General features: G+C 41.8%; 1 protein-coding gene across 8 annotated transcripts in view; it reads right to left on the bottom strand.

The window, feature by feature from the left end:
* Positions 1-16,113, bottom strand: part of ESRP1 (epithelial splicing regulatory protein 1) — a 54,796-nt gene extending 38,683 nt beyond the window's left edge. For 7 of the 8 annotated variants that reach the window (XM_021688671.2, XM_021688673.2, XM_021688670.2 and 4 more), the window contains exons 1-4: positions 15,618-15,860; positions 14,988-15,116; positions 13,623-13,736; positions 10,452-10,566 (exon numbers count right to left, since the gene is read on the bottom strand). In XM_021688671.2, coding sequence (XP_021544346.1) covers positions 10,452-10,566; positions 13,623-13,736; positions 14,988-15,116; positions 15,618-15,749 — 490 coding nt within the window. In that variant the 5' untranslated portion in view covers positions 15,750-15,860. Of the gene's footprint in view, positions 1-10,451; positions 10,567-13,622; positions 13,737-14,987; positions 15,117-15,617 lie in introns of all 8 variants that reach the window. The other variant, XM_021688669.1, reaches the window with a different exon arrangement.
* Between the last annotated feature and the right edge of the window lie 983 nt (positions 16,114-17,096).

Below are 17,096 nucleotides of genomic sequence, written 5' to 3'. Positions count from 1 at the left end.
AGGGTAAAGAAATGAAGACAGACACTAAGTTCAAAGTATTACTTCAATGCAATCAAGGAGGATACAATGTTAAAACAGTTCAGAGAGCTCCCTTCCACCAAACATCATAACCAAGCATCTGAAGAGTTAATTCAATGAGCAATATCCTTTTCCATTCAATCCAAAATCCCTTTCCATTTCATTCCTACACACCCTCCACCCCCACCTCCCCAACCTTTCCTTCTCCACTAAAGAGACATTGTTTTCCCACTGTGCTGGGCAAATTTACTTCATTCACTTCGTGTTGTTCCTCATTCAGCTACATTTCTCTGCCATTAAATATACCACATGTAGAAATGCAGCCATATGTCTCCTGGCAAATTACTTAACCCCACTAAACTTCAGCTTATCTGAAAAGCCAAAGCTGTGATAATCTTTACCTCCCTGGGCATTTTTGTCAAGATTAAAGGAGATAAAACAAGTCCAGGGCACAAAGCAGGCATTATAAAAAGTGGTGTCCGCCCCCTCTTCCTAGAGCCCTGGGGTGGCCAACTTTCATAACCCATGATAATCACACTTTGAGGGTCATTCACCAGATGCCTATTTGTATAGTTCACAGGACATTAATCAAGCTGAAATGGTAGGTAATTTCTGCACTCCCCACCCCTCAAATCACCTAGTGATGAAATAAATGTGCTGCCCACTGAGGGATTAGAAAAACAATCCCAGGAGATGCTCAAGCAACAGAGCAATGACCATGGATTGGGTCATTAAAATGATTATTGGGGGGCATTGCTGGCTCATTCAGTAGAACATGTGACTCTTGATCTCATTAAGTTCAAGTCCCACAGTGGGTGTAGAGATTACTCAAAAATAAAGTCTTAGGGGTGCCTGGGTGGCTCAGTCGGTTAAGCATCTGCCTTAGGCTCAGGTCATGGCCCCAGGGTCCTAGGACTGAGCCCCGCATCGGGCTCACTGCTCAGAGGGAGTCTACTTCTCCCTCTGACCCTCCCGACTCTTCCCCCTCTCATGCTCTCTCTCTCTCTCTCTCTCAAATAAATAAATAAAATCTTTAAAAAAAAAATAAAGTCTTAAAAATAAATAAATAAAATGATTATCCATGGAAGGTACACAATAAAGTATTAATCTAGTGCTGTTTTCAAGGAATATGATGACAGGACAGAAAAGCAAGAGCCAAATGATGAAAATACTTTGGGGAGACAACTGCCCTAAATTTTCTGGGGAGGCAGGGGTGGGGGTGGGAGCACTTAAGAATCCTTACAGAACTAAGAAGGATTAGCTATGCCTAGCCATAGTTTATCACACAAACTCAGCCACTAAACAGTCCTCTGGAACGCTACAATTACCCTTGTCAGGGGCTACAATGGAGTCAAGAGAAAGGCATTCAAGAAATGGAGACCAATCCCATTGTATAAATCACGGTTTTCAACCTTGGCAGTATTGGCACACAGGCCAGATAATTCTTTGCTGGGGTTGTGGGGAGGTCCTGTGTACTATAGGATTTTTACTAGCATGCTGGCCTCTACCCACCCCAGTTTTGACTAAACAGTATCTCTGGGCAATGCCAAATGTCTCCAAATGGGCAAAAATCAACCCAGCTTGAGAATCACTAGTATAGGGTAACAGTTCCCAATTGTTCCAACTTCACCCCTTACCATCTACTGAACCATCAGAGAAAGCTCTTATTTATGAGACCATCACTAACAGATTTTCAAGAAAATTGGCCAAAGACGGGGTGGGGTGCCTGGGTGGCTCAGTCATTAAGCGTCTGCCTTCGGCTCAGGTCAGCCCCACATTGGGCTCCCTGGCTCGGCGGGAAGCCTGCTTCTCCCTCTCCCACTCCCCTTGCTTGTGTTCCCTCTCTGGCTGTGTCCGTCAAATAAATAAATAAAATCTTAAAAAGAAAGAAAGAAAATAAAAAAGAAAATTGGTCAAAGAAACACCACCTAGGAATCCAGAATGGTGCTGTGTCAAAACCCCTAACAAGAGACACACATACATACACACACATAACCCCTACCTTCGGAGATGACAGGAAAACACTGAAGTCAACACTTGATCCTTAGCCTGTTTTTGTGTGGCCCAGAAAAAGAATGAATTTTACATTTTTAAAGGATTAAAAAAAGAATATGAGCAGAGACCATATGTGGTCTACAAAAATCTAAACTATTGACCACCTGGCCCTTTACTGAAAGTTTGCTGACCTCTGGCCTAAAGGAATAGAGATTGCCTGAAGATGGCCAAAACCAGAATGCCACAGGAATGTTTACCACGTCACAACATTCTGTCCCCAAACAGAATATTGGGGGGGAAATTAAGCTTTGGAGGAATAGGAGTGGGAGAGCATATTCCATCCAAACCATTGTTTTCTCTTCTCTCTATATAAGAGGTATTGAGCCTTCTCTCCTTTGCTCAGGTAATTCCTCTATGAAGCCTTCTTATCTTCCTAATCCCCTCACCAAATGAGACCATAGGTAACTCCTATAGGCCCAGCACTAATACCTTCTCTCCTGCTCTAGGCTGCAACCATCAATTTAAGAGTTGATTAGATATTACTATTCCTATAAAACATTACTCTCTCCTCAACTGTACTATACATTTCCTGAGCACAGGTCCCTACCTTCCTCTGATCTCTATCCATCTACCAGCACCTATCATTTCCCAGAATCTATTGACATAAATGGTGGCATTAAACACCATTTCATGCCAAACACCATCTGTTTCCTCCAATTTTCACAGTAGCCGTATCAGGTGGATAATGGTAAAACCAAATGGATGAAGAAACTAGGATTTAGAGAAGTTCTGTAACTCACCCAGTCTCCTGGCTGGTAGGAAAGACAGCCGGAATTACAATACAGCTCTGATTTGACTATGTGTACATAATTCACTGCACCAAGATAAGAAGCTTTGCTTAATTCATTTTGAGAATACTTTATGAGAAGATTTCTAAATGTATATATAAAAGCTGAGTGATAAAGATCGAAAGTAAAAATGTAAAGTATCCTGTCTGGGTAGACATAGATTAGTAGATGAGGAATTATTTACTGAATTCTGCTTTTAAAGTAGGAATATGTTCTAGACATTTGGCTAACTTGGTTCCACATGATATGTTTCAACATGTTTCCCTTCAAGACATCACACACCAAGGATCAGCAGTTCTAAGCTCCTGACAACTTTTAAAAGTCACCCAACCTCCTGCATGCCCAAACCAAAACCAAAACTTACACACACACACCCTCTCTTCAGAAGGCTCGTTCAATTCTTAATCCTTACCAGAATTTAACATAAATAACAAATAAAGGAGAGTTAAAAAAAAAGTTTTAGTACCAATTCTTTCCCGTATCAATTTATAATTATATATTGAATGACTTGCTGCACGTCTGATCTTGAGGAAAGGAAAGATGAGCCTATGCCTCCTGATTTATGGCTCATCATGCAACTTACTCATTCTGCCCTCGAGGCGGCCACGACAGCAAGAACAGGCTTAGCCAGCTTTACAATGAGAAATGCCATGAGGAAATGAGAAAGGGTAAAGCCAGACATGGTGGGAACAACACTAACATTTCAGGTTACAATTGAGCAGAGTGCAACATTTATACCAAGCTCACAGAAGTCCAGACTTTGCCTTTATTTGAATAGGAGGAACGTTTTCCTTAGTGCTACCTTCAGTGAAACGAATTTCAGGATTCAACCCAAACTTACACTAGCTGAAGGTGAAATTCAGAGAGCAAGAATTTACAAAGTCCATCAATATTACCTCACCATCTCAAAAAGCAAAATCAAAAACCACCTTTAAACAAAGCTCGCCACTCCCAGGTCATCCACTCAAAAAAGTTACCTTTTCTGACTGCCTAAAAATGGACACATTTGGTTATAAATTTTCGCTTGTTAAGTAACATCTTTTTCAAACTAAATTTTCAGTTTATACTAGGAGAATCACATATATAAAACAAATACATTGTGGAATGATTAAGTTTAAGCTACATTATAACAGCATCCCAATTAAAAATTCTAACCAAGCCGTTTTTCCCTGCCATAGACCCTTCAGAAGACAAGTCTGTTTCCTCCCCTTCTACTCTGCTCTTTTATTTAAAACACAATGGCTTAATGGCCAGACATATTACAATAAAATACCTATGCTAATGAACAAAGGAATAGCCAACAGAATATGGAAAGAGAAAAGTCGAATTAGTACCCGTGGAAGAACTGAATTTCCTACAATTATGTGAAGGAAAGGAGTGATAAATTACCCTTAAATGAGTTGTGTAATTTAAAAAATAGAAGGTTCTATAAATAACCTTCTATATTTTAAAGTGAGCTCTGAAAGAAGCAAATCAAGAATGCTACTATAAAATATAACTAGGAATCAAGGCAATAAAAACCTTTTCATAAAATGCTGGGGAAAAAAAAAATCTAAAACCATAGTTTTAACTCTATTCCAAGAGGGCTTACTCCTTCCCAGAGGGAAAACTGTAAGACCCATCCTAACAAGTATTACTTCAGGAGATATTATTGTAACAAAACACAGAACTGACAACTCAATTACACCCTCAAAGAAATAAGATAGAAAAGAAACAAAAGAGTGAACATTTTTACTTTAGAAAAAGACACTTATGTGGGATAAACAAATTAGGAAAGGGAGACTATGAAAACAAGTCTTCTAAGGCCTTCTAAAACAAACCAAAAAATTATCCTGAAATTCCCAAACTCACATTTTAAAAGTAAATTATTTTATAATTAAAATAAACCACACAAAATTAACATAACTCTGAGTGCTGGCCAAGAAAAAAAGTATTTCTAGTCACTTATTATAGACCACAAACCAGAGTATTTGCGGATTTGGCTTATATCATGCCGACGTGATGCCAAAGATTTCTTCCCCCCTCTATCTAACAAGGTCAACTACTAACCTAGCTTAACTGTACACTTGAAGATACTTAAAATCCTTTTCATACGCAGAAAGGTACCAAGGAGGATTCAGCATGTCCCTCCCCTTTTTAAGCAGGGCAATGAAGGTTTATGCAATTGTAAAGGCCCAGTTCAGTTTATCAGAATAAGCACAGAAGTGCAGCATTAACCACACAAACAATTTTACAAATGGAGAAATAAAATTAACCTTGAAGATTAGCTGTACTAACACATACTTGATGTTTTAAAAAGGTCTATATCCAATCTCACACAAAGTCAAAAAAAAATTTTTTAAGTGTAAAATAGTTTGGTTTTTTTTTTTTAAGATTTTATTTATTTGACAGACACACACAGCGAGAGAGGGAACACAAGCAAGGGGAGCGGGAGAGGGAGAAGCAGGCCTCCTGCTGAGCAGGGAGCCGGATGAGGGGCTCGATCCCAGGACCCTGGGATCATGACCTGAGCCGAAGGCAGACGCTTAATGACTGAGCCACCCAGGCGCCCCTAACTGTAAAATAGTTTAAATAAGGCCTTAAATCAGTAAGCAAGTCCTTTTTTAAGTCCTTGGAAGATGTTTTTCTTCATCTGAGATCCCCCAACAACCTGGTGAGGTTCAAAGGATCATAGTCAACATTGTAAAGTGTGTGGCAGGCCAGGCACTGACTAAGTGGTTGTATATAGTATCTTATTATTCCTTACAATAGGCATGCCCATTTTAAGATGGGGAAACTGAAGCTGAGGGGTACACTAAATTCACCCCCAATAAATCTGACTCCAAAGCTCGTGTTCTTAAGCATTCTGCTGTTAAAAAAAAAAAAAAAAGATGGAGAGAAAAGCCTTAAGATTTTATTTATTCATGAGAGGCAGAGACAGAGAGACAGAGAGAGGCAGAGGGAGAAGCAGGCTCCCTGCAGAGGCAGGGCTCGATCCCAGGACCCTGGGATCATGACCTGAGCCTGAGGCAGATGCTTAACTGACTGAGCCACCCAGGTGCCCATCTCCATCTTTAATATATGGGAAAAATAGGCCAATGTCACTGTATTAGCACACGCACACACACAAATCCCTCACCCCATCAAGAAGAGGTGAGACAGACACACATACACCCCTACTAACCCTTGGATGGGCAGACAAGAATGGTTCAGTGATTTTTTTTTTTCCCCCATCCTGACAGTGGAAAACTGTGCTAGTGAAATGGTATTTGCTAATAATAAACAGCACATATGGATGCAACTGGATAGAAGTTTTACAAAATGAACTTCTCTTTCTTGCTCAACAGTTCAGTATGTGCTCAGGAAACACAGAACATAAACCTAGAAGGGACATCATCTATTTAAATAGCCAACCCCACCCTCAAATGAGCTTTATAAATTCTAGAATATTACCTCCTAGTTAAGGAGCACGATTTTTACATCAGAGTGCCTCTGGCTCAAGGGCTAGCACTTCTAGCTAAAACCGCTAAGTCTCAGTTTCGCCAGCTGTAAAAAGGGGGTGACACTCCACTGGTTGTGGGGAGGCTGCTAGTGGTATACATGGTAAGCACTTAACTCACAAGCTTTCTTTTACCTGCTCTCCTTACAAGGCCAGACTTTATTAAAAAGTTCTTATTAAAGGCTTGGCAAAGTAAAATAAACACAATGGAAGAGGTCTTGATTAATGAGAATAAATTAGTTCATGAATAACAAAACTAAGAAAACATAGGTCAAGAAACCAGGAGGAAGTAATTCCATCCACCACTGGGGAAAAAATAGGGTTGCTCTTTTTTTAAAATGGATAAAAGTCATACAAACAATCCCATAATTGAAATGTTTTTTTCACAGGAGAAAACTAGTATTAAATCCTCAAATTATCTAAGATAATCCCCCCCCAAAAAATCAGAGGCCTCAATTCCTATTTTCACACCTTTACCACCTCACCTGATTCAATAAAAAGCTTACAAAATGCTACCCACATTTTACCTGCTAAATGAGGTCCTCTCTCCTGAGACCGCATACTTTAAAAGGCAGGTGACAAAACTGCAACTTGAAGAACTCAGAGAGGTCCAACACTAATACCAGAAGTGGTCTCAGAACCAACACAAGGAAATAAGTGCTAAAATAAGGACCAGCACTGCATTCAAGAAATTCTTAAACCCTTTATTTTATCAAAGTAGTCCTACTTTTTCATTTACACAGTTCCTGGTAGTTTACAAAGCTTTTGTTTGGGAATACCTGAGATAAAAGTGAGGCTTGGAGAAGACAAGTAACTTTCCCAGGAAAGGGAAGCTGTATACTTTACTTGTTCCTTTCCGAGGGCTGGCAAGAGCCTCTCCCTCCCCTGGTTTACCTGGTTGGCCAGGTAATCCCTCAGGAGCAACTGACTCCCCATCTACTTTGCAAAACCATCAAGGATGTGTAATGACCATCTTTAGGTTTCCAAATTCAGTGTCATTTCCATATGAGAAAGGTAAATAGTTAGTGATCTGAAAGAATACAACTCTTCAGTCCAGACATTGTGGAAATCCTCTGCATAGATAAGGACCCGTGCATAGTCAATTTGGTATGATTGTTTTTGACCTGGGGACTTTGGTGGCCCGGTCAAGGCAATAATGTTTCTTTTGAATAGGAGTCATAAAATAATTAATCACAGCTGCAATGTAAAAAACCACTGTCAGGAAAGCTTAAGATTTCTTACCTATTAAATGGGAAAGAAATATGCAGATAGAACATTAATAAGAACAGTTAAGATTAAAATTCTATTTTCTAATTGGGAATAAAACTATAAATCTAAGACTCTTCCAATGTAAGCCTAAAGAAAGTAGAATAAAGATATTTAAGAAATAGAAAATACCCTAGTTTTTCCAATGAATGCATTACTAAATGGCCATGAGCTCCTTCATATTTCAAGTGTCATGTGTCTAAAATGGAGCCCAAGTTAGCATTATTCACAATTCATTTATTTACTATAGTCAAATATTTCTGATGTTCATCTTCATGGTGCTTGAAAAAAGAACCACCAACAAATAATTTTAGAGCTAGGATTAAAGTGAATGACAAAAAATAATCGGCAAAGCACTGTTATCTCTTCACTTAAATGTCAGATAGTTCAGTTTTCTATTTTAAAAAGTACTATATACTGGTGTGTAGATAATGAAGCACAGAGGAGGTAAAAAGTCCAGATTACCACACTGAAAATGTTTACTAATAAGCCCAAATTTTATATACATGAAGGTCTCAAGAAGAAACCAAGGAGAAAAAAAAACAGATTAACTTCTAGTAAGTTTTCCCTGAACTGTCAAAACATTGAGAAAACTGAAAAACCCAAATATAACAACCTCTTGCTTGTAGCTAGGAAATTTTTACTAGCATGTGACCTACAATCACTAGGGGAAGATTGTCTTTGCCAAAAGAGGATACTGAATAGTCAAAGATAAACAGTTCTTAATATTGTCTTTTTCTAAATCAGATAGTTCTAAAATTGTCTTTTTCTAAATTAGATAACTTATTAGACTACCTCCATCTATTTTTTTTTCTGGATTTGTTTCTCTATTTTGTCTAGACTTCCCAGACTCCAGGTCTGTGAGCAAATAATATTTCTGTTGTTTAAGCCACATAGTCTAATAGTATTTGTTATGGTAGCCCTAGCAGACCAATACTGCATTCAAACCAACAAAACAATTAGTGAGAATTTTTCTGCTGTCCCAACCTTTTAATTCTTATAAGAATTCCCTCAAAATGAGCTTACTGCACCCGCCACCCCCAGCACTAGTGGTGATGCTAAAGCAAATTTCCAGCTAACTACTTCCAGAAAGAAGGCAGATACAGTGGGTACAAGGGGTTAGGAAAAACGTGCAAACATTTTCCAATCAGGAAAAGAAGTTTTGAAATAAAACAAGAATCAGGCTTTAGCTCCTGAAAAGAATGAGAAAGTTTAAGAATAAACATCTATAACCCACAAGTTCCTGAAAGTAATTTAAATCCGACTTCAGGCTGGTTCTCAGTGGCTTTAGGTGAGTTGCCCAACTCTTCTATTACTCAATTTCACATCTGGTGTTAGCACATGACTACTTATTAGCTAGCACTTTAAAGACTTACTGGATGAAAGATGGGTCAGTCATGACTACAAGACTTGTGATGATAAAATTTACTTTTACAATACATAGTGCATCAAATATACGATCTTGGTAATGAAAGAATTTGGGGGTAAAGTCCCAACCTCATTTTATCATCTCAAAAGATGACTTATTATAATCACCATTAAAAGGGGTACCTGGGTGGCTCGGTCAGTTAAGCATCTGCCTTTGGCTCAGGTCATGATCTCAGGGTCCTGGGATTGAGTGCTGCCCGCATCGGGGTCCCTGCTCAGCATGGAGTCGGCTTTTTCCTCTATCCCTCCCCCCTGCTTGTGCTCTCTCTTAAACACACTCTTTGTCAAATAAATAAATAAAATCTTTAAAAAAAGAAAAAGAATGGAATGTTTGTAAAGAGGAAATACCCACTACTTAAAAAAAAATTCTTATCCATTCAAAAGATGTCAAAGTCCTAAAACCAAGATAATCAAGAACAGAATCAGTATCAAAGAAGGTAGACTTCACATTCTTTATCAAAAAAATCCAGACAGTCCCATAATGTGAACTTGAATTCTATTTTAGACGTGCTCAAAAAGTCCAACTCTAAATCCATCTAACTAAATCAGTATTCAAATTCAGTAAATCATGTAACTACTTTTAAAGATGCCTGTAATTGTACTGTTAGTTCTTCCTAATACAATAGACAAATTTTGGACAGGGCAATTTTTTTTTTTTTAAGATTTTATTTATTTTGGACAGGGCAATTTCATTCATACACTAACAAAGTTAAAAATATTTTAGGGGTGGGGTGCCTGGCTGGTTCAGTCAGTTAATAGACTGACTCTTGAACTCCGCTTAGGTCATGATCTCAGGGTCGTTAGACTGAGCCCTACACCTGGCTCTGCACTCAGTGAGGAGTCTGCTTGAGATCCTCTCTTGCCCGTTTTCTCTGCCCCTTCCCCAGCTCACGCTTTCTCTCTAAAATAAATAAATGTCTTTTTATTAAAATAAATATTTTTTAAAAAAAATTTAGGCCTGCCTGCGTGGCTCAATTGGTTGAGCCTCCAACTCTTGGTTTTGGTTCAGTTCATGAGCTCATGGGTCATGGGATCAAGCCTTGTGTAGGCTCCCTGCTCAGTAGGAAGTCTGCTTGAAGATTCCCTCCCTCTGCCCCTCCCCCCACTCTCATGCTCGCATGCTCTCTCAAATAAATTTTTTTTTTTTAAAGATTTTATTTATTTGCCAGAGAGAGAGAGAGAGAGAGAGAGGGAGAGTACAAGCAGGGGGAGTGGCAGGCAGAGGGAGAGATGTGGAACTCGATCCCAGGACCCTGAGGATCATGACCTGAGCCGAAGGCAGACACTTAACCATCTGAGCCACCCAGGTACCCCTCAAATAAATAAATCTTTTAAAAAATATTTTAAACTTTCTTGAGTTGCCATTTTATCTGGAGCTACCTTTTCAAATGATTCTTGGGTAATCACTTAAAGGATACACTCTGTCATTGCTGCAACATCCAGTTTATCAATATCAGGTGAACCAGGGCAACACTTCTTGAATTCTTTTCGAAGGTCAAAAAAGGAATAGAAGCATTCAGGCAATAATACATTCTGAGGAATGACAAAAGTAGACACTGTTAACTAGATGAACTTAGTTCAACGCTTCTCTAATAATTAGAAACCTAAGAATTGAACAGAAATATATTTTACCACAATTAAATTTTTTAATCAAATATAAGAGTGACTTTATTATCTAGTACAGTATTACATCCTATACACAAGTGTCATGGAAAAAATACCTTATTTTAAGGTAACAGATTACATTTGTGTTCCATCATACATTCCATTCAAAACACTTTTGAAGCTATAATACATTTGGGCTGTCATGTATTTTCTGATTGATAAAACTACACTCTTTTCAGTCATAATCATTTCAGACCATCTGTATTTTCAGGCAGCAATATTAGCTCTTTTAGTTCTCATAAAGAGGCCTATGTTTACAGTGTCTACCTAGACATAGGATTCAGTTACAAAACAGTATTTTTAAATACTGGTTTCGTATAATACATATTTTCTGTACTGAATTCAGAGTAAGATAGTAAATTCATGATTACCTAAAAAGGATGATTTTTGTGCCAAGTTATAGTCCCACATTAGTTTTCCTGACCAAGATCTGGCTATACCTGAGAACTCGAATTGGATGGATGGATGGGTGGATGGATGGAAGGAAGGAAAGAAGGAAAGAAAGAAAGAGACAGAAAGAAAGAAAAAGATACCAAAAATCTCAAGAGCAAAGGAGAAACAGTTACCTGCTGTTCTTAGCTACTAGCACCACTCTTGTGGTTATTAAGCTAGTTCAACTGTCTGGGCAAATATTATACTATTATCTTTTTGTTTCCCCTAGTGTGTGTGTGGGGGGGAAGAACCCACATTGAATAACTTGCAAAGATGAATTTTTTAAAACTGAATTTACATTTTTCTTACAATCTCAAAATAGTTTCTCTTTACTCACTGGGAATTTCTACCCATTTACACATTAGAAAGTCAAGGAAATAAAGACTTTTTAATGTTTGCAACCTATAACATTTATGCAATGATGTGTCTTTCTATCCAGATTTCCTAACTGGATTCTATTAGATGTAGACCTGCTCCTGCTATATTTAAAATAGATATCGTGGCACCTGGCTGGCTCAGTCATTAAAGCATGTGACTCTTGATCTCAGGGTTGTGAGTTCCAGCCCCATATTGGGTGTAGGGATTACTAAAAAAAAAAAAAAAAAAAAATCTTTTAAAAAAATAAAACAGATATCATTGTACCATGGTCCGTTTTCAAAACAGTTACTAAGAAAATGGTGACTCTTCAAGACTACCTACTAGAATGCTCATTTAAAAGCTGTTGATAATGAGAATAACTTGCATGTTCAACAATAAAAGATTAGTTTAAATAGCTGTATCCACTTAAAATACTGAACATTTAATTCTTAAAAGATGTTATACTAAATTATAAAGTAGGCTAAAAAGTGTATAATATGAATGCTCCTTGTAAAAATATTTTTCTATAAACACCTGGAAGAATATTTTCAAATATGTTCATATTAGAGAAAAACACTTTAATATGGTTTTCTGAATGGCAAGATTATTTTGTTTTATGATTTTCTCTTTTTTTTTTTAAATGAATAGAACTACCTTACGATACTAAGTTAGTTTCTTGTTTTAGGATACTGAATTAATTGTTTCAGGTTTCTTTATCAAAATCCTAATAGAAATGACTCAGGAAAATGTCTCAATTATTCTCTGGAGGTTTTCCCACATTTAAAGCAGTCCATCTAAAATAAAAACAGCTGTTTTCCTTCAATCCAACAGGGAAAGGATTGTTTCATCCCTCTCCATAGGAGTTTGAGGGGAAGAAAAATATCCTCATATATCTATTTCTGGATCGAGGGTATAGCAATTGGTCTAGCATCTAATTAATGAAAAACACCCCCCCTTTAATCGAATAATTACTAAGGTTGCTATAAAAGGAGTGGTTTTCTCAACTCTTAAGATATAGGGACTTGAATTTCTCTTTCAGACTTTTGAAACTGTCATTATATAACTTGTATCTTTCCATTTCTTCCCTAGTGAGGTAAAAAGAAAAATCTGCACTGACTAGCCACTAACGACATCAAATGTCAGTCTAAATCTTTCCTTGAAGACTTGCGTCATCCAGTTTCCTTAAAAATATTTTCCTTCATCTTTTCAAGTTCAGTATTTGCCTACCACAATAAAAAGTTACAGCTCAAACTAATTAAGTTGATAAGATCAACTATATTAGCAATGATTGGCTACATTGGGTCTGCCCTCTACACTCTCCATTTTCTCTCAGCCCCTCAGTATTCTTCCCAGGGAGAGAAATCACATTATCTACAGTCAGGTTGTATTTTTCTCACTATTTTCTTTTCCATATCAGAAAGACCAGCAAAGGTAAAAGATGAGGCTGGACCTACTGTTTTGACACAGTGTTTGATCAGTTTTGAACATTTAAGTCAAAGTGCAGTATGCTATAATTAATGTTTCACTAGTTATATGGCTGTCTTTACACAGTACAAAGCTCTTAAATGAAATTAGTTACAATTAAAAAGGTTTAATTCAACCTTTTTCTTTGCTCCTTCCTTTCTAAGATAAAGCATTTTCCACACAGATGAGAATGTTACAGTGTCTTAAAATTTAAAAGTAAATGTTTTCTCTTGCCTACTTGCTGTTAAAAGTCAAAAATTCAGCTCATATACTCTGGAAAAGGGAGAATGTCAACCATCTCAAAAACTTAACATAAACAAAAAGAGAAACTTTCATTAAGTCACCAGAGAATATCTATAAAATTACTGCCATCTCAAATAGCTCTATTGAAGGGTCATGAATTTTTTGTGGTAAAACACACATAACCCAGTATTTACCATTTTAACATGTAAGTGTACAGTTCAGTGCATTAAATACATTCACATTGTTGTGAAACCATCACCACCATTCCTTTGTCATCTTCTGAAGCTGAAATTCTGCCATCAAACAGTAACTCCCAACATGCATTTTTTTTTTTAAACGGAGAAACTTGGATAAACCATAAAAAAAAAAAGCAGCTTCCAGTGACCCCCCAAAGGTCTAATCATTCTCTGAGAAGCCAGCGCACTTACCTTCTTGGAAGCCTCAGGATGCAGGATTTGCCTGACATGCAGCTGCCCATCAGTACAGAGGCAGAAGGAGGTTCCAACCCCAATATTCAGTTCATTGCTTACTGACTGGTTAAACTGAAAACAAGACACAGGGATGCAACTGATGCAGGATTTCCAAACTCTAGGCAAAGTGGCCCCACGTGTTCATAACCAAGGAAAACCACACTGCCATATGAGGGGACACCAGTGCTGGGGCAACGTTAGAAAGGCTTCATTCCCACAAACTATCTAGATTCCTTTAGATAGGAAAGCTTTCCAATCAACCCACATTTCAGAGACAGGTCAATTTAGTATATACATTCTTCCTTCCATTCCCTCCTATTTTTGCAATAAATCCACATTCAAGACTTTTAAGCCGGGTCTCATTTCATCAGCAGGTTGCCTTCAGATTACATCATTCCCTGGTGTTACTTTGTTTTACGTTTGGATGTTCCGAGATTAAGAAAGATGCCGTTTGTGATAAACAAATGTGGTTAATGGGTATAAGGACCTCTGGAAGGTCTGGCCACACGTTTCCTGGAACAGAACCCCAAGATGATAACTTACCCCTATTAATTCACACCTGTGTGCTAGGGCAGGGGCCGTGAGAGATCTGACCCTCACCTGTGCACAGGTGTGTAGCGCCCCGCCCTATCCCTGATCCAGTACCCAACAGAACCACGAAGCAGCCGGTGTCACCTCAATTCCATTAAGGGGATTCCACCAGTCTCAGTGACCCAACGAGCAGCCCTACATGCTCCGGCCTGCAAACCCTCCCCGGCGCTAGGACTAAGGCCACTGAAGAAGTGATAAGGCAACCAGAACCGAACCTGTCGGAGTCCAGAAGCCTGAAACCGAGCAGGCACCCTCAGGTTCCCACAACACCGGGGCCACCTCTAGCACGCCGCGTGGGGGCCACCCGCTCCTCTACCCACAGCCACAGCGCCCTCTGTCCTAGGGCTGAGCCACAGACCCAAACCCCCGCAGAGAACAGGCGCGTCTGGGGTCTGGACCTGGGGATTGGGGCGCTAGGATTCAAACTCCGCTCATCATTCAATTGGTAAAGCCCGACTGATTCCGAAGCCCCAGGAGTATCTCGAAAACTAGCGACTTTTGGCCCATGAGCCTAGGGGCTGGGAGGCTTGGAGGAGTAGCGACCTCCTCCCAAAAAGTCCACCCGGGCCTCCAGGCCGGGCTTCCACCCACGCGGCCGGGCGTCTCGCCACCCTGCCCGGGGATGCGAGTGGACCCGCGGGCGAGGGCGTGGGACCTGGTATGGCTGCCTTGGGGAGGGGGGACGCCTGCGCGGCTTGGATAAGGGTGGGCGGCGCGGCCCAGGGCTGTCACCTGTCGGAGGGCTTGGTCCAGCTGCGGCGCGGAGGACAGACTTTCCGCGTCGATCTTAGTTTCTTCTTTACAATCCTCCGTCAGCTCCAACTGATCCGGTCTAACTAGTACTTCATGCAACTGTCCCACCTCCAGAGGGGAAAGAAGCTGGGGTCAGTTTTCCCCTTCCTCAATTTGGAAGCCTCCATATTCACCCTCCTCCCTCGCTCCCCTGCCCGGGCGGCCGGCGCCTCTCGTGGGGTCTGGCCGCAGAATCAAAGCTCACTTGTCGCGAGCGGCTCCAGTGGCAGCGAGGTCGGCACGGCCCTGCCTCCGGCCCCACCCCCACCCGGATCAGGTCGGAAAGGCCCTGGAAGTGGGAACCCGGGCCCCAGGGATCCCACCCCGGCTCCGCGGGGCGTCCCCCGACGGGCAGAGAACCCGGCTCGGCTGCGCCCGGCCTCCCCACCTGAGCCAGATTTCGGATTAGTGAAACGGTTCCAAAGCGTTCGGTTTTACTCCGGATTCTGTAGGCCTCGGGTCCAGCCTCATAAGTGGCCAAACAAGAACACTTGTTTACCGACTCCCCAAACTTCTACAACAAACTTCTTGCCCCATTCCTATCATTTGGACAGAAACCTGGAGAAATACCTTCTTGTTGGCCAGATCCACGACTTTCCATAACAGCAGGATCAGCTCCTTCTCATCCGAGCCCAGCTTGGCCCCCGTGGCCCCAGCAGTGATCCCAAAAAGCACCACCAAGTAATCCGGAGACGCCGTCATGACGATAGGTGGGGAGGGGGAGAGGGGGGTTGGGAGGCGGTGAAGTGGGGTGGAAGTGAGAACGAGAAAACCTGTGCTGAAACCTCTTCTAAGAGAAAAAGAAAGAGCGCCCACCCCCCCTCCTCTCCGCCGCTGGTGCAAAAGGCGGTAACCAACCACCCAAGCCCACACCTGGCCGGTGCTCCACACCCTGGGCAGGAAGGGGGGTGGGAAGGAAGGCGCAGGAGGCCTGCCCTTTTTGTATTCAATTGCCCGTGCGTCTATGCAAAAAGCTAGGAGCAGGGCTGCACCCCGGGTGGAGCGCGCAATGGCTGAAAGCTTTTCTGTTTTGGGATGTGGCTCTACCTGCCCGCCCCTTCCCCCTCCCCCACGTGGTGCAGGTAAGAGACACCTGGCGGCGCCGGCCCATTGGCTCCTTCAAACCACGACGTGGCAGCGGTGGGGGAGGAGGCCGCCTGGGGAAAGGGAAGGAGGGGGCGGGAGACAATGGCTGGATGAATGGAGAGGAGAGGGCGAGAAAGAAGGAGGGGGAGACGTGAGGGGCGGGGAAGAGGCGGTTGCCACCTAAAGGGTAGCCCAGGCCAGACGGGAAAGGGGTGAGGGGTGAAAGGCGCGGAGGGGAGTGCCGGAGTCACTTGTGGGGGGAGGTCACCCCTTCTTTGAAGGTAACGGAGAGGGATGGGGGGCATGGAAAAATGCCGACTGTGGGGAGCGACGCCGGAGGTTCTTTTAAAGGGTCAAGAGAAAAGGCCTGGCGCCGGGAAGCGAAAGGAGGCCAGAGGTGAAGCCCTGGGTGCGGAGCTACTCAGGGCGCGGCGCCCGAAGAGGGCGACCCGCGGAGGGAGGTGCCGGCCAACGGTAGCCGGGAGGTGGCGGGGGCAGCTGCCAAACACCGGAAAAACCCCTCCCGAGCCCAACACACCTTTAAGTGCAAACTGTAGGCGAAACCCCGTGGGCCTTCCCCCGCTCCGAGCCGGAGCCCAGGCACAAGCTGCTCTGAACCCGGGACGCTGCCCACCTTCTGGAGACAGCCAGACGCCGGGGGAGCACACTCAGCCACCAAGCTTCGCCCAAAGACGCAGATGCAGCGCGCTACGCAGCCGCAGGCCCCCTCGAGGAAATTTAGGCACAATGGACCCTACTTCCTTGTCTCTTAACTACTCCCTTAATTGCTAGGTCTTGTTCGGTCCTGGCTGCTAGTTGGAGACTAGAACCTTCTCCATGGCTGGGCCCACTTTCTTTGGTTTGCCCTGGGCTCTAAAGAAAACATACACTAATGTTTTCCTAAATCAGGCCAAAGCAAATTTTTTCCTCAGTTCCCCCCTCTGAGCCCCCGCCCCCTACTCA

The sequence above is a fragment of the Neomonachus schauinslandi genome, chromosome 4, assembly GCF_002201575.2.
Source record: "Neomonachus schauinslandi chromosome 4, ASM220157v2, whole genome shotgun sequence".
Lineage (NCBI taxonomy): Eukaryota > Metazoa > Chordata > Mammalia > Carnivora > Phocidae > Neomonachus > Neomonachus schauinslandi.
Note: the sequence above shows the minus strand (reverse complement) of the source record. Positions and strands in the feature narration are given on the sequence as shown.